This window comes from Numida meleagris, chromosome 12 (assembly GCF_002078875.1).
Source record: "Numida meleagris isolate 19003 breed g44 Domestic line chromosome 12, NumMel1.0, whole genome shotgun sequence".
Taxonomy (NCBI): Eukaryota; Metazoa; Chordata; class Aves; order Galliformes; family Numididae; genus Numida; species Numida meleagris.
In genome coordinates this window covers 8,248,553-8,271,584 of record NC_034420.1, presented here as the reverse complement: position 1 = coordinate 8,271,584, position 23,032 = coordinate 8,248,553, and the positions used below count along the sequence as shown (strand labels likewise).

General features: G+C 51.8%; 1 protein-coding gene across 2 annotated transcripts in view; it reads right to left on the bottom strand.

The window, feature by feature from the left end:
- The window catches only part of STK10 (serine/threonine kinase 10), a 44,379-nt gene that overhangs the window by 9,375 nt on the left and 11,972 nt on the right, over window positions 1-23,032 (bottom strand). The window contains exons 1-8 of one of the 2 annotated variants that reach the window (XM_021410978.1): window positions 10,135-13,960; window positions 9,792-9,840; window positions 7,929-8,078; window positions 6,094-6,166; window positions 5,181-5,375; window positions 4,413-4,494; window positions 3,163-3,297; window positions 2,131-2,646 (exon numbers count right to left, since the gene is read on the bottom strand). In XM_021410978.1, the coding sequence (XP_021266653.1) occupies window positions 2,131-2,646; window positions 3,163-3,297; window positions 4,413-4,494; window positions 5,181-5,375; window positions 6,094-6,166; window positions 7,929-8,078; window positions 9,792-9,837 (1,197 nt within the window). In that variant the 5' untranslated portion in view covers window positions 9,838-9,840; window positions 10,135-13,960. Of the gene's footprint in view, window positions 1-2,130; window positions 2,647-3,162; window positions 3,298-4,412; window positions 4,495-5,180; window positions 5,376-6,093; window positions 6,167-7,928; window positions 8,079-9,791; window positions 9,841-10,134; window positions 13,961-23,032 lie in introns of those variants that run through there. The other variant, XM_021410977.1, reaches the window with a different exon arrangement.

Sequence of the window (23,032 nt, the reverse complement as noted above, 5' to 3'; positions counted from 1 at the left end):
TCCGAACGAGCATCTCCTCCCACAAACAGTTCTGTCTGGGAAAGTTTGCTTTACTTTTCCAAAACTCTACCTGCTTCCTGCTGGCACCCCATTGCTGACTGCTTTCTCTGCCAGCTGCAGCCTCCCAAACTCACCTATTAATTTCTTATCCTCAATTTTCCCAAAATAAGAAAAAGATCTGGAAACTTTTTGGTGAAACTTTTTGAGAAAATTATAAACAACTGGAAAAGTAGACTGGTAATAAAGGAGTGATCTGAACTTCACAGTTTAACTTGTGATAAAAAGCATATAACCATTAATTTTCACATCCAGAACTGTTTAACTCTTTGTTGTCCCCCCTCTGGCTGCAACTTGCCTGGCCCTCTGTGCACACAATCCAGCAGCACCAGAAACAATCAAGGGCAGAGCAGGGTTTCTCTCTGCAAAGCAAAGCTCAGGGGAATACTCTGTGTGGAACAGAGGGAAGAGGAACAGAGAGAAACCTGCTTCTCCACCTTTTCAATAAATAAATAAGCGCAGCTATTTCCTCAATTGTAAAAAGGAGCCCCTGAAAAATCACAAAACATCCTAGTGTGGGGGACACCCCAGCAGCTGGGAGGAAGAAGAATTCAGCCACAGGCAAGCTTGAGAGCAATGAAGTGCACTGCAAATGCTGCTGGTTGAGGAGGCAGCAGCACAGCCTGTACATCCCCATGCCCCAGCAGCTCGTGGAGCAAAGCAGAGGCGTCAGCAGGGAAACCAGGACCCTCCAGCAGCATTACTCCTGGAGAACAGCTCTGCTCAAAAGCCTTGCTTGGAGAGATTAATATCGTTTGTTCTGAGCATTGTCTCTCACTGGGGCAGATCAAATTGTCATCTAATGCTCCTGTCTCTTTGATATTTACTCTCTGTAAAAACAGATAGCTCCTTTCCCCTTCTAGTGGACCAACTGAGGAGAGCAATTACACATGTGGCATCAGATGTGCATTTGGCTGGCTCCAAGCAGACCAGGTGCCACAGGAAAGGCAATGAGGAGGGGTGAACTGCTAAGCAAGAGCATCACACTTCCATTATTAGTAGATCTGCATTGAGTGTGGGCTCCTGCAGGGCAAACCAGAGGAAAGCTTTGTCAAGAACGGAATTTGGGCACATTTCTGTGCTGGGAAGTTATCCCTCATGCATGCTACTGGATAAAGATCTTGCGTAACATATCTCTCTGCCCCCCCAAGTCATACACGTTTCTTCTCCTGAAGCTCAGCAAATATTATTTGAATTATTTTGCTTCTTCATCTAAGACACGCTGACCTGGCTGGCTCTGGCTCACGAGCGCTCCCAGCCTCCAGAAAGCCTTTGCAAAAGCCAAAAAGCCTGGGAGGTCTTCGTGCAAATCACTGCTGACATAAACCACGCCAGATGTACAGCAGGTTGGAAAAATGGAGAAAGCCTTTTCTGGGCTGGTGCCTTTCTCCTGGGGGTAGATATTCTAGGAAAGAGTGGGGAATGATGGGCAATACATAAAGTTTAGGAAATAACATTTTGAGTTTCCCGTTTGAGCTCGATCAAACCATGCACAACTGCACGAGTCAGGCATGGCTCCTTCAGGTTTTTCCAGGACCTGAAATTAGCCACAGAGCACTGGACTTTCATTAGATTTCAGTGGCCTGGGACATGCAGCAGCGCCACTGAGAGATCTTCCCCACTTTGAGGACGTGCCACGTGCTCATAGCACAGGTTAACCCAGTGCTGCCATGAACCTTCCCAGCCATCTCACCAAACAGCATTCTGCACTTGCATGGCACTGGGTGATCTTTAGGTCATGCTGAGGGATAAAAACCAAGGTTCCTGGACCTCTGCTGTCATCCAGCCTCTGTGCTCTCCCACGTTATCTGCTCCCCCTCCAGGCACGTGGCAGACTAGGGGCAATTTACTCATTTCTCCTGCAGTCAGGCAGTCCAATGTATACAGTGAAAATCTTCCAGAAAAACGTTCTAGTTTCTCAGGAAGGAGTTTAATGAAGTATAGATGCATGCATGCACTCAGTCTCTAAAGGAAAGGATCTGAATTTCAGGGACTTGACTAAAAAGAAAACCCAGCATTTATTGTGGGCTGGCTGCCCTTCATGCTCAGCACCCCTGTACCCACTGCTCTCACCTTCAGGGAGATGGAACCGCTCTCTCTGTTGAGGGACAGGTCTGCAGACAGGGAAATGGTGAGGTCCATACTTTCTGAGGCTGATGTGCTGCCAGAATCTGAGTCCCCTTTGGACCGGCTGCCAGGGAACACTGCTGATGAATCCAAGCTCCCGTTGGCAAGTTTCTCCTCCGGGAAGTTTTCCAGGTGGCTGCTCTCTGGCCGGTCCACCATGCTCCTCCGCTCCTTGCTGCCTGGCATGGGCTGCTTGTCCCCCTCTGCTGAACTATGGCGCCGTGCAGACAGCGAGATGATGTCTGGTTTGCCTGGGGTGGTTTTTCCTTCATCTGGGCCAGAGGTGGCAGGGGTTTTAGTGGAGTGGCTGTTCACCAGCTTGTCACTGTCACTGCTTATCCCTTCATCCAAGGCTTTATCACTCTGTCCGTTCACCATCTCCTTGTCAGTCCCTACAGGCTTGTCCCCATCAAAACTCAGCTGACTCACTTCAGAGGGGTCTCGCTTGTGCTTTCCAGGCAGCTGAAAAGACAACAAAGAGAAGATGCTGGGTTTTGCACCACCACTTCAACACATCTGCAAGAGCTTTAAGACCCCATGCTTCAGGGTAAAGTCACCCACAGCTGAAGAGACACTGTGAAGAAATCTTCCCTTTTAGGACATTTTTTCCCTGGAATACTGATGTCTTTCTCCAGAGGAAGAAAGGCAGCTTAGTGAAAGCCCAGGCTCTCCATCCTTCACAGCCCTGCCCACAGCAGCAGCCCTGTGCACTCCCCTCACATGAGTGGGCAGCTTGGCCACCTGCCAGCACCATTGTCTCCCCATGTCCTTGGCAGCCACTGAAAACTGGCCCCTCCCTGGTCACAAAACTGCTTTCCCATCAACCCGAGGTCCCCCAGCAAGGTAGCAGCCTGCTCCCATGGGGCATCTAGGAGAAGACCCAGGATTCAGCCTTCTGCAGCCAGGCTGGGGGCTTTTCACCCACTGCAGCCCCACCTGATGCCAAGCCTGGCACAGGGCTGGCATGGGAGTGCTCACCGAGGCCGACTCAGATGAATCATCATCCTCTGCCTCATCCCGGTTGTCCTCGATCTCCTCCAGCACCTCTGCCTTAGCCTCAGCCACCAGCTCGCGCAGGGCTCGGTTGCTGGTCACCTTGCTAACAAAGGGATGCTGAAAAGCCAAGTACAACAACATGTTAGACAGAAAAAAAACAGAGCGAGGGCGCTGAGATGACAGCAAGGTACACGTCTTGCTTTTAAACAACTGCAAAGACCTAAGGGCATGGTTCTTGCCAGCATCACCAGGCTTAACCCCTTAGAATTTACAGCTTTGTATGAGGGAGGAAATGATGCTGAGGTTAAACCCCAGCTCTGTAAACATGTTCAAAGCGCAATCCTCTGCAAAGCTGCATTATGTCAACATTCCTCCCAGAAAGCACCAGCTGCATTTAAACAAGGAGCTCTCGGTGCAAGGAGATGCCCTCCTGCCTGCTGCGGGTGGGCTGACCCCGGGGTACAGGTCCGAGCCCTTGGGGCATCGCTGGGGCAGAGCAGGGCAGCGGGAAGCCTCTGTGCAAACACAGAGAGGGGAAGGTTTAATTAAAATTGGGCTCAGATCACTCAGTAAACAGTGGCATGTTTGTGCAGAGCTTCAGCAAGAGGCTGGGGAGTCCCTGTGGTTTGCAGAGTACATCAGGCACTTCCTCCTCTTGACTCAGGTAAACACGCATCCGCCACGGGCTGCCCCAGCGACAAGCAGAGCCACTCCTCTCCCATCTGTCACTGCTCAGCTCCCAGTGCTTACAGGGACAGAGCCCTCTGCACATGCTGAGCTGAATGCTTGCAGGGTGGGAAGGATGCAGCAAACATCCTCATGTCGCACAGCATTTGCACTCCACGCAAAAAAGCATCTTCCTGGGTTTTGCTGTTGTTTTGGAAGAGAACAGGAGGAAAAGAGTCGCATTTAAATTTGGTATAACCAGTTATAAACTGAGCTGGCTGCCACTTGGGCATTTTTAGGAAATGGGAGCCACTTCTACTCTAGCTGGCATCAATAGGAACGCTGCAGTTTTCTCCAGTGAGAAAATCATAGCTGTTGCTTTCTGGAGCATCTTAGTGGCTGAGCAGTACTATGGACTTTCTGAACAAGAGCAAGATTATCTGAAACCCATCTAGAGCCCATCATCACTTTTCTCCCCCTGAAAACATAATGAAATTCAGACACCCACGTCCCAACGAAGACCGAGGGAGCAGGGCAGTCCCATCCTGGGTACTGCTGGTCCCTACCTCGAGCAGCTGGGTTGCGCTAGGTCGGGTCTCTGGGTTCTTGTCCAGCGCTGTCTTCAGGAAGTCTCTGAACTCTGGAGACCTTCAAACACAGTCATTGAGAGAAGCTTGGAAGAGGGAAAGACCTCTTAATACCACAGGGGACAGCGCTCTCTCATAGGTTTTGTCCCTCTTTCCATCTGGCTACAACCCTTGTTTCAATCCCAGCATGGGAAGCCCAGTGCTCAGTTTTTCAGATTATTTGTAAGAGAATCAGCAACATGGCCAAGTGAAGGACTAGATTTTTCCTCACCTGTGATGGCAACACAGAGCAGGACAGAGTGCCAGCTGCTGTGCTGACAGCCAGGGCAGAGAGATCAGGAAAGGGACCTACATCTGGGGATGGACGACCGCAAAGGACCAGAAACCCCAGAGGAGGGCACCATCAGCCCACAGAGCACAAATCCCAGATGAAGGGTGTATCTCTGACTCAGTTCTGGCTTCCGAGCAGCCCCAAGGGAAGCACTAGCCCATTAGCATTTGGTGGTGGCTCACTGCCCTAGGGCTCCTGCCTACTGTCTGTCACAGTCCCAGCAGCTTCCCTCAGACAGCAGCTCCCGGGTTCCGGCACAAAACCTGACCCCAGATCCCACCTTAGGCTCTCAAATTAAACACCTCTATGACTGAAGATGACCCTTCTCTCTTGAAATGCTACACAAATCAGAAGATGTGTGTTCCAGGCTTTGCTGCCCAGCACACATCACAAATCCCGGGGTGCCCCCCCCTCACCATTTGGAAGGGCAGCTGAGCGTGGGAGGGTCAGACTTGGCAATCTTCAGCAGGACTCGCATGGGGTTGAGCTCATGATGGGGCGGCTCGATCTGGGCCATTTCGATCAGCGTAATTCCCAGGGACCAGATGTCCGCTTTGTAGTCGTACGGAGTGTCCTTCATGGTCTCGCACATCACCACCTCCGGGGCCATCCTGCAAGGGGCAGAGCAAGGAGCAGGGATGATGCCACAGCTGCTGTCACGCTCAGGAGCCTCTTAGCAGAGATTAAAAATGCTTAAGATAATCTGTAGCGCGGCACAAAAAAATAAAGGCCTTTCCTCCCAGCTGCGGGTTTGCGAAGTAGCAGCATCTTGTCTAAGGGTCACGGTCCTCCCTCTTCTGCAGAACAGCTGAGACAGCCCAGGCAACCCAGGAAAACCCCCAGGCCATTGACATCTGGCACGGACGTTGCTTCAGACAATAAATTAATACTTGCCGACTCCATTCCTTCAGCAAATTGGGTGATTTAGAGGTTGCATTTCTGGAGCGAGGAGCCGTGCTCATGTGCTTGGAGCTGCTTCAAAGCACGCTCTACCACCCAGGCGGAGGGGAGCAGCCAGAGCACACACACGAGCACATGTGTGTACCTCACTCCTCTGAGCCTGCGGCACGACAGCACCGCGGGGCACTGTGACACAGTGCAGGGCTCCGTGCCACCGATGTTCCTCGTGGCTCCCTTCAGGCAAGGGAAACCCCAGCACACGCCAGTGATGGCCCAGATGACTCCTTGTTAAAACCCTTGTAGGACAATACGGGCAAAAACCCAGATACCACCAGCTCCACGTTTCTGAGCAAGTCTCATTCTCAGAAGAGTGAAGCCATCATGTGGCTCCTTACAAACATGGGATTTCTTTCTCACCAGGTCACTCACCAGTAAGGGGTCCCAATGAAGGAGTCTCGCTTCTGCAAGGTTTTCACGTTTTTGGCAGACACTCCAAAGTCAGCTGCAAAGAGCAGTAACATTAGATGCTGCAGGAGAACTGAAAGACCCTTCTGAATTAGCACACTTGGCTGAAACACAGATTTAAAAGCAAACAGACATTTAGAGAAAGAAAATGATACAACGTTCTGTTTCCTCTATACTGAGCATCAGAAATTAAATTTACTTTTGGATACACAACCACCAGGGACTTCTCCCACCCATGTACTATGTATGACATAGGCCAAACAAGCCACCTCTGCTGTAACCCAAACCTTAGATATTTAGAGGGAAGTGGAGATCTTTTCCACAAACAAACAAAAGCAGCTCCATGACAAATTTCTCTTAACTCTACAATTTCATAGCAAAGAGTTTCATTTTACTCCCCAAAAGACAAAGCACTGTTGTACTCTTTGTCTTCCTTTCAATCCTGTACACAGTAGCCACTGTATGACGCCATTCCCTGATTCTCTCCTCTTTCAGACAGCTGCTGAAGCCAAGCCAAGCCAACCCAGTAAGACTTGAGGGAGGCACTGAGCCCACCCCAGGTCCCTTTTCTTTCCATGATGGCAATGATGACATTCAGAGGACCTGTCGTCCATCCACAGCCTGGGCCCAAAACATCCCTAACCATAGGTCCCTGGTGGCTCAAGGCAGCAGAGCACCTCTCATGATAGAGCACAGTACTTGGTCACAGGAAGGTCTCCAGCATCCTGGGCTGGCTACACATGGGTTCCCATTTTATGGGACACCCCTAGGTCTCCACTGGCATCCACAGACACATTCCATGAGCACCCACAGATGCTGGCACCCCCCTGGCATGGTCTAAAAGGGATCTGCACCGTTCCAACCAGACTCCAAATAGAAGGCTGCCTTCTCATCCTCCAGCAGCTAACTAGACACCAATTTAGCTCAGACCTATAGTGAACTGGCAAAGCCTCTCTTTGGCACAACTCACCCTGTCACCACCAGACCTGCTCTGGAGATAACACAAATTCCTTCAGCTCCTAGCCTGCCAGCTGGCACCCCTCACAGGATGCTCAGCAGGCCAAAATGCATAGAAATCAAGTTCATAACATGATTAAACAAACTGATGAAGTCCATCAAGGCTCTGGCTTGGGGTGAGCTGGGGGGTCCCACTGCCCCACACCTCTCCCATAGATTAGCGTAGAGCCCCTGCAGTGCTGTGCCCTCCACCAAAAGGCACTGCACTCAGCTGGCTTTGGGGACACTCACTGTAGCCATTTCCGGATGCCAGCTCGTGGGGTACACAGGCTGGGACCCCCAAGAAGGAAGGCACTGACATCCCTTCCCCATCTCCCCTCCCAGCAACCCATCTGTGGACATTGTGTGTGAGAGCTGATCACAGACACCTGCTCAGGTCCAGGCAGCAGTGCTTCTCAACTACTTCCTTCCCAATGTAATCTTTAATCCCCTACCAGGTTACAGAAAACATTGCATTTCTATTTGCAGCAGATATTGAGAAACTCCTCAGCTAAGCACAGCACACAGCTTGATGGTGGATTTCCGCCACTGCATAACAAAAACTTTTCCCCCATCTTTTCCTGCTTAAGCTCATCAGTCAGCACAGAAGTAGGGCAATGAGATGTGCACACCATCCCAGCCCCACTCCCATGCATGCAGCTGATATAAGACAGCATCCATCAATCCCAATCATGTTACACCAAAACACAGCACCACAGCAGCCTCCCTCAGCGACTCAGTGCCAAATGGTCACAAAAGCAGCACCATCACTGAGCGAGAGCCCACGCAGACACTGTGCTCACCCAGCTTGATGTCCCCATCCTGTGTGAGAAGCACATTGCCAGCCTTCAGGTCCCGGTGGATGATTTTTTTGCTGTGAAGGTACTGAAGAGCTTCCAGCATCTGGCGGCAAATCACTTGGATCTGGGGCTCGGTCAGGCCCCGGTCCAGCTCTGTGAGAGGAGAAAAGGGCTGTTAAACAGGGCAGGGATTTGAGCTGTGCTCCCCCTGAGCCTCAGTAAGGCACAGAAAGTCTTGTCAGGCCATTTAAAAACCACTGTCCATGTGTCAAAGCAGCAGGAGACCAACACAAATCAGCTTATTAGGGTAATTTGTTCTCAAAGCCAGCACTCAGCTTGGAGTTCCTGGTCCATGGCTTCCTACCAGGATGTGCTGCTGAGCTGCCTGGTCCAGGAGCAGGAGATGATGGGGACAGGGAGGCCTGTGAGGCAGCAGAGGCTGCTCCATGGCAAGGTTTGTACATGGTTGGAAGCAGGTCCCTGACTGTTTGGGAACTGGGTCACTGTAGACAAGCTGGGTCTCACCTGGCACGGGACACTGGAGGATAGTGCTGCAGGAAGCAAAGAGCTGAACTCAGCTGCAGGTGGCAGCAGGGCTAAATGTAAGCATGAAAACTGAGCTCTATGCACAGCCCTGCTGTCACCCATTTCCCCAGGAGCTGCCCTCTATCGCAGCAATACAGCGTGCCTCTGCCCACAGCGCTGAGTGGAGGGACACTGCCTCCCCGGTGAGGGAATGATGAGCACTGCAATCCCTATCCTCTGCTGTTTTTTTTTTTTTAATGGTAGCAGCAGCTCACACCCAGCTCACACCCCAGTGTCTGTCCCTGCCTCTGGACATGGGGACGTGCGACCACTGGCACGACCACCCTGCTGAGCTCTTCCTGACTGCCTTTGCCATCTGAGACCACTTTCCAAAGCAGCAGCTCTGCAAATCGTCAGACCTCCAGATGGTTAGCATCACCCCAGCCTCTCTCCCTCTCTCTGCAAGCCGTCTGTAGTGCATGTTCCTCCCTGCACTATGGCTCGGCGTGCAGCAGAGCACACTGAAACCAGAGCAAGCGTGAGCCAGCTCCGGCCTGGCTGGGGTGGGGGGCTGACGGGTGGAACCCAGCAACTGGCTTAGCCCTCTCCTTGGAGCATTTGGCAAAAGACAAGCTTTGAACACTGCTGTGGGCAACAATTTTGTGCAAATTTTGGAAATAAAGAGAAAGCAAAACCTTTGGAATTATCTAAGCTTCAGAAAGGAATAGTGCCTGAGAGATGACTCTGGCCAGGGGCTTTGCCCCAGCACAAGCCAGGTTGGCCTTGTGGAGGGAATGACACCTCCCTGGGTAACTACAGCCCTGGGGCGGTTTTGAGGTACACTCACACACTCCCAGTCCCAGTGGTTCTATGCGGAAGGGAGGAATTAAGAACGGGAAGATTCCAGGAACTGCTGCAAACTGCAGTTTATTTGGATGCTTGGGCTGTTTTCCAGATGACTGATACCATACGGAGAAGTCAGCGAGGAGACCCTGAGAGATCCACGACGACGGGCCCAGATGAAGCATCTCAGCCCTCCCTGGGAAGCTGTGGGAACCAGCACCCCTGCCCCAACCAGATAAATATTTAAAGCCCTTCAGTCAGACTCTGCCCTCTCCCCCATGCCTTGTGATCTGCTGATCCCAGCAGCATTTAAATCACAAAAGGACATCAAAAGTAGCTTGGGAAACACCCAGGGGCTGCCACACCTTCTGCTCTAGGTAAGAAAATAGGCAAACTCATGGGAGAGGAGCAGCAGCAGGAGAGCCGGGCTGCCTGCTGTCCTGGGGCGCACCTGACAGCACCGCGCAGGACGGGACCCCCCCAGGGCCGGGCACTCACCCAGCATGGTGGCATCCACCGCCCCGCCGGGGCAAAACTCGATCATGATCTGGAGAAACAAAGAGAGAGGAATTACAGTCAGCTCCGAGTGCCACCAACACAAGCCTGCGGGGTAGGGGTGAGGAAAAACAAAGCTTTCATTTTGCCACTTCCTGCGCGACGAAGCCGCCTGCTCACACCACGCAGGCACCTTCCCTGCAGCCGCACGGCAGTGCTGAGGCTCCAGCCCTCCCCAGGGCACGTCCCCACCATGAACCACGGCCCCGGCCCTGCAGGCGGATCCCACGGCACCCCAGGGGGCTGAGCACAGCCCCATCCCCCAGCTGACGGCCCCCAGCCCTACCTGCAGGCCTAGCCAGAGCAGACGGTTTCAGCTCCGCTCCCCGTGTTTGTTTACATCTTTTTCCATCGCCTTTTGGAGCGAAGGCTGCTCCAGAGACGCGGCCTTGCCAACAGGATGAGATAGCTGTCATAGCTGGGAGCTGACGTGGCAGGGAGAAATCAGGCAGGATTTTGTTTGGAAGGGATGGGAAGGGCTAGTTGGGTCTTCCAACCTCCCATTACTCAGTAGTTCATTGCTCTCTTGACTTCGAGCAATTTGAGGGAAAAATATGTGAGCAAAGAGGTTGAGTGCATTTGCCAGATTGTTGCTGTTTGTCTCCCAGGGACACGAGCAGAACCCTGCCCATCTCCCACGTTCCACTGCTGCCTTCCCCTCTTCTCCCCCTGCCTGCCCCACAGGGCTGCATCCACCAGGCATTAAATATACATGGCACAAAGCACTCGAGAACTTTGCAGGCACTGGGGATGCAAGTCCCACAAGGTGCAAGATACAGGACACAGGGCCATGTGCATAGTCCGACACCACTAAACCTCAGCCCACAGATGCACGGCCTGCAGGGAGCACGTGCCCTCATTCCCTGTCTCTGGAGCCTTCTTTGGGGACAGCTCGGTGCTGACCCCAGCTCCTTGCTTACGTTCAAGGCAGATGGGGCTGCTTAGATAAGCAATCAAAAAATTTCAAGCAGCCAGGGGTTAAGAAGGACAAGAGATACTTCAACAGCCTAGTGCCCCAACAAGCTCTTCTACTCCTTGCTAGAGCAATGCAGGGTGACGTGCTGGAGAGGCAATATGCCAGAGTTTACTCTGAGGACAAGGACCAAGCACACTGCAGGCAGTGTTTTCCAGCACAGCTCCCTGAGCTGAAACTGCCCGTCATGGGGAGTTCATGTCACTTAACACTGATCCATCCGAGAGGAGGAGGTTCTATCTCCCTCTGCCCCATGGTCTGAGATCTGCGGCCACAGGTGAGTCACAGCCTAGCCCTTCATCCTGTGCTTCCTACACAAGGACACAACATACGTTATTTCCCAGCCTGGACCATGATGGAAGACATGGCTGCTTTGTACTGGAGAGGGGGCAGCAGGAGCAGGGACCCATACTGAGATGCAGCACACCTCCAAGTGTGCCATGAGAATCGGCCCCGGTCCAAGAGCGAGAGGGGAGACAATGCTGAGAGAAACACAGACAGGTTGGGCAGCATTATACAGGCACAGTTGGAGGAAGCAGAGAAGAATAACCAGAGGCCAGGAGGGGGGAAGTGTTTTGAGCAAGCTGGGGAAGCAGCAGATGGAGAGAAGCAATTGGGAAGACGCTCAAATGGTTTGAAAATCAGGAGAACAAATCTGTGCTGACTCAGAGCTGAGCACAAGGCTGGCAGGGAGAAGACAGTGGGCCAGCAGAGCCCTCACAGTAACAGGCGATGTTATCACGCTTTTTCTTACTTGAGTTTGTACCATTAACTAGAGCAGAGCATCAGCACTTCACTAGCAAAGGCAGAAGTTGCCTCCTGCAACCATCTCTGCACAGAGATCTCCACCGTCATCCAAAGGCAGCTCAGACCTGTAAGTGTGAGCATCACTTCTTCACACCACTCTGACTGGCATGAAACCTGCCCGCACAATTTAACCTGTCTCATCACTGAATCACAGCTGCAGTTTTGCTCATCCCGCATGAGCAATCCTTTCCTGCTGCAGCCAGGAGCTTTGGGAATCACCTGCCCAAAGACAGGGAGTCTCCGAGTTCAACCTTTAGGTTCAGTCAGTAGAGGAAACCTGATGAGAAGCCCACCCTTGCCACCAGGCTCAGCTCTTCGCTCTGAGCAGTCTCAGGAATCCAAAAACTTCCAGCAGCCCAATTCAAATCAGCTGCTAATGCAGCATCCAGGTGACATGGGTGCTTCTGTTGCAAATCCCAACAAGCAGCTTCACAGCTCTTTGTGCACCCCAGCCTGGCATTTCCTGAAGCTCTCTCTGCAGAGCCTCCAGCTTGAGGAATATATTTTGAATCTGGGAGGAAAACAGAGGGCTCAGTGAGAGCCAAGCCCAGTGGGCACAGCGCTGGGATCTCCTGCCCCAGGGCACAGGCACTGCATGCACCACTGGCACAGCTGGGTGTGCTGCAGGGAGAGTCGCTCCATGGGGAAGAGCTGAGCATGACAGACCCCACTCCAGGTCAGTGTAGGCTGCACTGCATCTCCAGTGGGTTTCATTCTGGTTCACAGGCTAGCAATGAGAATATTAGGGAAATACTACCTCCGAAACAGCATGAATGTGTGTGCTTACGCAGGCACAGCAGGCTGCAAGCCAGCCACTGGGAATATGGAAAATATATGAAATTCTAAAATATGCATTTTCAACAAGGGCAGAGATGCCAAATAATAATTACGGGTGTGGCTAGATAGTCTGAACATCCAAAAAAACCTAATGGGCTCATTTCAGCCCAGAAATCCTGATTTAAATAAATCCAACTCCCAATCCCTTAGCTCACACCACACGTACAAACCTTCCTTCCAGGAGCAGGGCCAGCTTAAAAAAAAGTTTCACCATCAAGCCAGGTGGGGAACACAGGCCTGGTGTCAGCAGCATGCAGCCTCCTCTGCGTGCAAGCACTTGGGCCGGGGGCTGCAGGAGGCTGGGGGGCTGTGCCAGCACCTACCCAGCTGAAAGCAGGCAGGGAAGCAGTCCAGACACTGAGCCCAGGATGGACACTTCACTGCTCTGGCTGCAAAGAAGGAGCTTGGAGGAGCACAAAAACACAAAAGAGCTTTTGGCAAAGAGCCCGTGCAACAAGGAGATGTACCCAAGGGCTGTGGCTTACGGGTTAATACTTTGCTTGGGACTGTTGTTACACTCCTTGATTCACAGGCAGACAACACCTTTGTCTACGTGTCTCCGAGGCAGGGCTGAATCTGTGACCTCGCTATCTGCAGTGCTGATCTTGAGCTGCCCTTTGCCTCTCCACTCCGTGCCAAGCTGATGCCTGCTCCGTGCTCAGCTGCCCTCAGCTGATAGGTGAGGCATGGCGACAGGGCTTGCTGCTGAGCCTCAGCAGCCTCGCACAGCCCTAACATAGTCCTGTGTATTTGTGAACCAGACTGCAGCCCGATGTAAGCATTCTAAAAGCAGCTCCTTCAAACTATCTGTGCTGGGTGTGCAGCCCCCCTGCCCAGCGTTGTTCCGCCAGCTGTGGGGTGTCCAGCGAGCAGCCTGGGACAAACATCCTGTTTGTAATGACTTCCTCCATGCAAGAAAGCCAAGGACTTCCTTGCTGCCTGCTCAGCCTGCCTGCTGTGGAAGGGAAGCGGCAGCAGCACCAGCCCTCCCTCCTCGCTCTGCTCCAAAGTAGTTTGTACATAAAATGAAAATGCCCCAAGTGCATTTATAAGCCCAAAGGCAGCTGGAACTACATCTCACACGCATGGGCAGATATTCACTGTTAGCTCCTGACACTGACAAAGGCAACACATCGGACCGCCGCCTTCCCACTCAGCCAGAGCCCAGCAGCCCTGGCTCTTGACGGCTCAGCCAAAGGACCCACCTGCTCTGCAGCCCAACGGGACACACGAGGGACGTGCACAGGATGGATCTGGGCACCTAGGTTATAGACACAGCAAACCGAAGTCTGAGTGCTGGGCTCAGCAATCATGGTGTTCCCCAGAAGACTAAATATATGTACATTTGTTGAAGCCACTATGACTTAAATTGCACACTCTTAAAGACACTGCTGTCCTCCCAGGGACAACAGAGCTCGCTCCTCTCGCTCAGGCAGGGCTGGCTCTGCCCTGGGTGCTTGAACTCCAGGAACTTTCAACAACGTGAGAAAAAGAATTAAAAAAAAAAAAAATCTTATCTCAAAAGGTATTTCACCAAACAGCGGATAGTCGCCTGGGGTGGAACAGCTGATGTCCCTGAACTTTTACTGAGGTTTGTAACTGAAGCCCAATTAAGAGCACACACCCTCAGCGCAGCCAACTTGTTACTCATCCAACTGGCACGTCAGAGGGCAGAGGCCCATGAACTGTTCCCTCTGCAACCACACTGGAGAAAAGCCTCTTCTAGGCACACAAAAAGAAAAGGAAAAAAAAAAAAGTCATCTGGGAAAGCTGTGGGCAGCTCGTCATGGCAGCGGGGGCCCTGGGCAGGCTTTTCCCACCAGCACACTGGGCTGTGCGAGGCCACTGGGTCCTGCTGGGCTGGAGGAGCACTCCGAGACAGCGTGTTCACTCCCAGCGCACCGGGGGCTCTTGCTGTGATGTGGCTTTTGCAGTGGCACATTGAGCAGCCCGACTGCTCCAAAGCACCCCAACCACCTCCCTTCACAGCCCCATGTGCCAGCGGGCACAGGAGGTTGTTGGTGTCCCCAGGAGCCATCTGTCCCCAGTTCACACTGCCTGGCCATGAAACTGCTTCAAAACTTCAGCAATTTCCTCTCTCTATCTGCAGCGAAGCGTTTCATCTGGCTTGTATAGCCTGTTGCTGGGGAGCAGGTAACCCGCAGCATCCTGTGCCTGCGCTGCCCCCATTGCCCACGCGCTGCTGTGGCTCTGCTCTCCAGCACCACCGCAGCCAGCACCCTCCTGCTCTGCTACCTTGTCCCGCTATGGGGAAATTAGAAAAGCACATGTGGGAGAGTAAACTGCGCTCTGTTTATAGACCGAGCCGTTAGAGCAGAATGCTTTTCAGGTTGTCACATTGGCAGCAGTCACAGCCTTTCAACTCCCCCGTCCCCAGGGTGCGGAGCAGGCTCAGAGCTCCCACAGGGATGTTGCAGTTCACAGCACTCATTTATATCCCTGTTTTCCCACAGTTTTCTTGCGCTGTGTCCTGCCTCCTTAGGAAGTAAAGGCACCAGGACGGGGATGAGCAGATGCAGGTAATGCTGCACAGCAGCTCTCGGCCAGAGCAGGGCTTTGCTGGCATCGCCCACCCACTTCCAGGAAAAGCGGAAGAAACAGCGAATGGCAGTGGGTGGAGACAGACCAGGTCACTAGAAATCCTTCACAGTCAGCAAAATGCAACAAGAGGGAAAGAAACAAAACAAAGAAAAAAAGAAAGAGAGCAAGTCAGAGGCCCCAGCTGCCTCCAGGCACTCCTGGTGCTGCAAATGAGCTGAGCTGCCCAACACAAAGGATGGGTGAGGAGGATGGCGCAGGACAGCTACAGGGCTTGCCATAACAAAGCCCCAACGCCTCCAGCATGGTGCTGACCCCTCTTTCCTCCCAGCGCACCCAGCTGACAGACATGGCTCCCACGCTCATGCAGAAGGCACGGGGTGCACAGCCCTGCCCAGCTTGTGCTGGGTCCTGCTGCCCTGGGGAGGGAAGGAGAGAAGGAAGGAAGGGGCAGACGCCCCACTCACAGAACTGCTATTCAGCCTGCAGCGAGAGAGCTGGCCTCTCTCTTCTGCGTGGGGATTGCCCAAAGAGGGAAGTCTGGGTCCTCTTCCCCTTCAGCAGGGGCACTACTCAGCAGCATCACCTCGGGTTAAAACCACAAGGCACGTACCACCGCCTGCATTTCAACAGACCGCTGCATTGAGCAACAGCCTCTGCAGCTGCATTGCCTTCCCCCCTTGCTGCCAGACCCTGCTCAGCAGGACACAGGCTGGGGACATGCACGAGGTTGGTCTCTGCAGAACCCCTAGCCCTGCTCAGCTGGCCAAACGCTGCACCACAACAGCGAAGGCTTCAGCCCCGAAACCTAGCACCACCCTTCCGCCCTCACAAAGGGCATCACACCCTCTGGCGCCTTCCTTCTCCTTCTCCAACCCTGCAGAGTAAATGTGCAGGCGAGACCTCATCCCACCCAGGTGCGCATTGGAGCCCACCTGAGGAACAGAGCCCCTCTGTGAGCCACCCAGACCTCCAAAAACACTTCTCAGCTTCAGAGTGGGACAGAGCCTCCTTTAAGTGCATCCAGCCTGGGTTTCCCAGAGACTCCCCATGCTGTCAGCCCTGGCACTGTTTCACCCTCCACAAAGGATGACTCTCCTGGCACGAAGGTGGTGGAGAGCTACAGAGGGGACAGGAGGAAGCAGTCTAGACTTCCCCTGTCTGTGACAGACTCAAGGAGCGATGGCTCAGCAGCCTGTCCTCCTGGCACCTGGATGAGATGGGCTCTTCCCCAGCCCTCCAGCAGCAGGGCAAGCAGAGAGCCCAGACAGTCTCCGGGGCTTTTGGTCTCGACTCAGTGGCAGGATGGAGCAATCCAGAAAGCATCATTCTGCAGCCCTCAGGGCTCCTTCCAGAGGAGCAGAATGTTTCCTGCTATATTACCCATGACAGTCATTCATTGGGTCCGGAATTCCAGCTTTCCGAGCCATCCTGCACTGCTGCTCACCTTATAACATGCTGCAGGGAAAATTAAGGATGGAGGTAACAGATAGTCGTGTTCTCAAACTGCACATTACTGCAGCACTGAGAGGACACCAGCAGGGTCAGGAGCACCCGGATGGGGACCAAGATCTACATGAAACACGTGGAGGGGGCAACCTCTGTCCAGACACAATCACTGCAGCAAACATGAGGCAAAGCAAGAAGAACATCAATGGTCACTTGCCCAAAAGCCACCCAGGCAAGTGACAGATTTGGACCTCAGGAAAGCACAGAGACCAGTCCTGCCCATGGCATAGCCAGCCAGGACATGATGGCAGCCATGACGGCAGCCTGCCTCTGTCCCCAAGCTGCCAGCACCACCTCTGCCTGTGGCACACAGGCAGCACAGCTTGCCCCCAGCTCATCGGCCAGGGTAGACTGACAGCAGGTGAACCTCATCAGAGCCACACTGACACAGGTCGCAGCACGGATTGCCCTATCATTAGCTCCAGGGCAAGCAGCTATCTCCAGTGCCTCCCAATGCACCAGAGCAGGGTGGAGGTCACTCCTATCACTGTGCCATCCACTGCCCCACCAGCTGATGCACCCCCTGATCAGCTGAGCCCATCCACAGGGCTGCAGCAAAACCTTGGGATGAATGCAAACCTCTGAGAACAAGCAAGGAGCTTGAGCTGCAACCAACACAAACCCCACAGGACAGAGCTGTGCTCCATCGATGGAAAGAACAAAGTGATATATTTAGGCACAGAAGCCACATTTAGACTCTGTCAAGGGGCACGTCCTTTCCTCTGTCTGGTTGACATCTGAACTCTAGTTCTTCTGGTTAACACTGCAGTTACACTGCTCTGCTGGCTGGAAGAGGGGACAAGAGCAGGGAGCCAGGCAGGACTGCAGCGGAGCCCTGCACACAGTCTGCCTCTCCCCATTGCACAGGGGGATGTGTGGTTTTTAAACATCGTTTGGTCTCACCTACCCTCATCTCCTTCACATCACAGCTTTGTTTACAAACACACTGAGGATCTTGCTGTTGCAGCCAGCCTGAAGCCCAAGGCCCCAGCTTCCACTGCAAAGTGAGCAAGGCAGTGGGCTATGTCACTTTGCCTGCTTAACGCAGTGCCTTCCCTGCCACTCTCCTGCCCCAGGCTTAATGCCTCATATGTGCCACGGGGCTGGAAGAAAGAGGGGAACAGCACACTAGGGTTGGTCACAAGCCATCCCCAGCAGCCATGGGCGGACGAGCACCCACAGAAGCCCAGCACCACGCTATCCTGCATGCCATGCGCTGGCTGTGCCATCGAACAATCCACTGCTGCCACGGAGGAGAATAAATGTCAACAGCTTGCCTGACATAGCAAGTATGCTGGAGGTGGAAGTGAAATAATTAGCCCTCTGTAAGAGTGTGCTCTGAGCTTGCCAATTTTCCCTATAGACAAGGACACCATTCAGAGACTTTAAATATAATAAACCTTTTTTCCCCCTCCCCTCTTCTGAATAAAATAACCTACAGAAAAAAAATATTTTAAAATATTTGGAAATAAAAAAGCTCTGTCTTCAAAGCCAATGAGGGAAAGGTGCAGGGCAGCAAGTAAGGAAACCCTAGTCCCATGGAGTTACCGAGAGCAAAGTCAGAGAGCACAGCGTACTCCTCCCGGAGCACAAAGCTTCCTGCTCATTGCATGGACACTGTGGTTGGGTTCTGTCACAGCTACATCACTCTGAGATGAACAACTACTTACTTGAACTAACACTTTACCCCCTGGCTAGCAGAAATATCCCCATTCCTACTGAAATTTTGGTAAAGCAAGTCAGAACTATGTTTAGGACGTTTTTGATGTTGCAAAGAGCATCCTTCCCCTTGCTGGAACCACACAGGGCATTTCATTTCTTTCGATAAAGCAACAGCCAACCCCACTGAATTCACAGTTCCTGACTTCACTCTCCCTGGCTATAGGAACAAGAAGAGCACAACGAGGTGATAGCTGTCTGCCCAGGCACAGAGCAGCAGGGCTGAGATCCCCCTTCTCCCACCAAGTCAATCAGCATTTTCAGTTCAATCTGCTCACCAACAGCATTTATCACTGACTGGGCAGCAAAAAGCACAAAATCTTTTAAAATATGAATAGCTAAAATGATCTTCTTTAGGCAACAAGCAGTATTTCATTCAGTCCATCCCCAGGATGACAACAGAAGAGGCCCAGATCTATGGCACACGACGAGCTATCGCTTTGTAACTGCTCAGTGAGGGCTCTGAAGTCAATGGAAACCACTCGAGGCCACCAGGTCTGCAGAGCTACATCCCTCCCTCACAGATAAAAACTTTCAGACTATATCTGACGAAAGAAAGATGTCTGAAACTGCAGTCTGCCACTCGTTCTGGGGGCACAGCTGTGCTTCAAGGCACCGTCTCCTATACACAGGTAGTTCATAAATATTCATTTCAATGCAAACACAGTTGCTTAGCATTTCCCTCGGTAAGCCAGCCCAGTGGGAATGTGGCTCATTGCGATTCATTCCTAAACAAAGTTATAAAAAGCTTTGAAAGTGAATTTGCCTACAGGCTTGTTGTCTGCTGCTTTCTTTTCATAAAACCATGGCCTCATGCTTAGAGCCCCAGACTGGGATTCAGCACGCAGGACTCATTCCCAGGTATCATTTACCTGCTGGGTAAACTTTAGGCAAATTCTTGTCTGTGCCCCGGCTCTTCCTTTTAATAACCAGAATAATGACACTTAGTCTCTTTTATGAAAGCATTCCACAGCATATATGACAAAGGGATGTAATCACAAGGCATTATTAGTGCTTCAGTAACCTTTTCTTGCCACGTTATCCTCTACAGAGGATGATACACAAAGGCTTCTTTTCTAGTTTGTGTTGTCATGTTGCTACCCGCAGAAGCGCTCTTGAACTTGGCTTTGCTATGGTCATATGCCTGCTGCATAAGCCATCCCTGGTGCTTCATCGAAATCATTTCAAGTCAATCCCTGCTTTAAGGGAAAGCCCCAGTTTTACCCAGAACGGGATTTCCAGAGAACTGCCAGCAGCTCAGAAGCTCCAGCTCTCATTCTCAGTATGTTGTCCCCATCACCATGCACAGCACTGCTCTGCTTAGAGCAGGGAGGACAGGAGAGAACTCAGAACTCCACATCTTTGGGAAAAGCTGCTCACCCCGCCAAGCAGCCCTGCTTCCCTGCAGGCTGTAACCACCCCCCCTCGCTAGGAAAGCCTTAAGGAACCCAGTACTGTTATCAGCTTTCTTTTTTTGTTTGTTTTTAAGAAAAGGTACTTCAGCTTAAGAGAATTAAAAGCTGGAGATGCTTTCTGTAGCCCAGCAGTCTAGCACATGGTATAATGAGCATCTCTTCACAATACAGGATTTTCAAGAATGCCCAAGTCTACATCCATATCAAAGGGGTAACAATGCAAAAAGTCCCTGGCTGAACAGGTCAGGGCCTGCCCACAGAAAATGCAAAATGCTTTCCTATGGGAGGTACAAAGACTGGCTACAAAACTGTTGCCTAACTGCAAGCTACATACCCCCACTGCAGGCCAGCGAGAAGAAACTCTAAGCTGATTGAATTAACCATCCCCAAAACGCCTGGCAAGGCAGGGTTACCTGCATGGTACAGCGATTTTTGCTTTGATCTCCAGGAAACATGTGTTTATTCAAAAGTCCGTTTGCTATAGCAACCACGGTTTATAGAAAAGGAGTGGGGATGAAGAAAGAATTCCCCTGTGCTTCACCAGAAAAGCTGTACAGCCACTGGAGGAGTCATATATTAAATACCTGCAGCCAAACGACACTGAGCATTTTCCAGAGCACCCTACAGCCTCGGTGCTGGAGCATCTCGACAGGCTCTGCAGCAAGGATGCTGGTGGTGGAGACACCACAGAGCCCTGGGAGCACAGATCTCCTCCCCATCTCCTCAGTGCTTCTCTGTCTGCACGAAGAGGCACTCGGAAGCAGCAGAGATGCTCAGAAGCACATCAAAAGGCCTTTCCTTCCTCTGAGGTCAGTCTGCGTTCTTGTGGAAAGAAAGAGAAAAACCAACATAACAAAGAAACCCAAACTCTCAAGAGGGACAGAACACGCGAGGTTTGTTGTTTTCCTTTCCCATGGACTACATATTATCAGCACAAATTCAGTGCCGTAAATTCCAGGCAATCAAAACCCACACCTTATTCCCATTTTGCAATCACAAAATAATGTTAAAAAAGCCTCGTCTTGAAGCTGCACACAAGTTGGGTGGGGGGTGTCTGCCTTTGTGTTTCCAATTTCTGCAATACACTTCACACACTAAATGTGACCCAGCCGCAAGGACTTACACCAGACTTTTTTTTTTTTTTTTAATAGCTTGAGATTCTCAGCTTTCATTTGGTGCCCCCATTTCCAGCAGCTGGGATTTATGCAAAAGAACATCAAATGCCACAGGGCTTATAATAAAAATAAAATAAAATCACGAGAGCTCCCAGCACTGCAGTTTTGCAAGCCTCGCCGGGCTGTTCTCAGCCGGCACAAGGCTGCTCAGCCTCTGCCACGAGCACAGAACAGATGATGGGGGAGGAACGGGACAAGAGAGCACCCAGCAGCCAAGGGCACCACATCCCTGCGAAGGGTTTACATGCTGGAAGGAGTTTCATGCTGGATGCTGTCATGTCACCAGTCATATCCCTGGGGATTCACCGAATCCCTCCAAGCCCAGCCTGTGCTTTGCACTGGGCTTCTGCTCTGCTGTGGGTGAGAACTGGGGCTCTCCTTCAGCATGGTATAGACCAAGTTTAAAAGCAAGAGGAATCTGCTGGTTTATGGCTTCATCTCAGCGCTATGTATTTACAGGAAGCCGTTCCGAGCTACGCCGCTTCCCTTCACACAGGAAGGTTCTTGCCCCACAAAAACTGAACGTCCCCTTCTGTTACCCACAACACAGCCCACACCGAGCCCCGCCTGGTAGAGAGGACCCCTGGGGTCCAGGCAGCCCCAGTATGCCAGGTTTCCTCTCATATTTTCCTTATTAACTCAAGAGTCAGAGAACAGTCAACAGACTGATGTAGTAAGAGCACCTCTCAGCACCATCAGCTGAGATCGTCTGTGGCACAGATCAAACCATAAATTATTCAGACCAAAGCTCTCCTGCCATCTGGGAGGCTGGGCATGTCTGGAACTTTGGCAGCCTGGGTGCGCCACAGTTCCTGCCTCTTTCTCACCCCAAACATCGCCCTCCCCTGCAGAGCAAACCATAGGACACGCACCCTGTGTGCCATGGGAAGCCTAAGCTGCAGCGGAGTCTGCACACCCGTCCTGCAAAGGGTACATCTGCAAACAGTCCAGAAAAGCATTGCTGAAATACAGACAGAAATAACAGTGGGATGGGGAAGGCCAGATGAGGAGAAGACATTTATATATGGGTGCAGATTTTCCCCTGCAGTGCTGGTGACCAAGAAGCAAAAACCTTTGACTTTAGGGAAAGCCTGAGAGCAACTAGAAACCTTCCAGCAGGATAACAGCCTGGCATATTTACTTCCCCTAAAGCCAGTAAAACACTAGCATTAATAGGAACAGCATTAATAGGAACAGCCTGAGCACTGAAATGGAAATGCCACTCAAATAATTAAATGAAGAGAATGATTCTCTCTCCAAAACAGTGGCCAGGGCTGTCACGTCTGCCCTCACGGGACAGCCTCATACAGGAGGCTCTTGTTCCATTAGATTCAAAGAGGCTGTTTAATTTTAGTAGGTCGGCAAGCATATGACATTACAAAGCACTTTGTAGACAAAAGCGGAGCAGAGGAGATCTGCAATCCATTTTCCCTTCAGGAAGGAAGGCAAAGCTTCCTATTGCAGGAAGGAGGTGGAAGGGAAAGGGGAGGGGGCTGACATTTCAGTGAGCTAGCAAGGCCAGCGTGTGTGACACAGGCAGATCAGGGAGGGAAATGCAGAACTCAGTGCAATATATAAGCCTGCCCCACCTCTCACCTCAGCTCAATGTACATTGGCCTGTTTCACTTTGCCAGGATTTATTTGGCTGCAGTTGCAATCTTGTCCAAACCCTGAGTCCCCTCCTAGGAAAGATGTTTGCCTTTCACTTCCTTAGCACACCACGTATTTACTTCTGTTTTCTAACATGCCCAGCGTCTCAGCACCATGATTAGCAGCCACCTAAGTACTAGGTCTTCTGACAACTTATAAGCCTTCTCCCTTGAAGCAAGGAAGCACACAGAAGGAAGCCCTGAGCTCTGCAGCCTGCTCAGAAAGGATGTCACCAAGCAGCTGGGGGCTTCACCGATGTTTTTTTTTTTTTGAAGAAGGGACACTGACAACACTAACATTGCAAAAGGTGCTTACCGAATAAGCAATAAAATAATAAAACAGTATTTCTGCAGCATTGCTTAACCAAGGAATGAACTGGATATGAGCTGTGTTATTCCAGTGGCAGATCTGCAACTCAGCCTAGGCTCTGCCCTCGGTTCCAGGCAGGCAGCACAAGCAGCAAGTTACGCCTCGTGCACAGGGAGTTATCCGAGTCTAGCAAGGGCAGGTGGACAAGGGGTTATGCACCTGTCCTGGGAA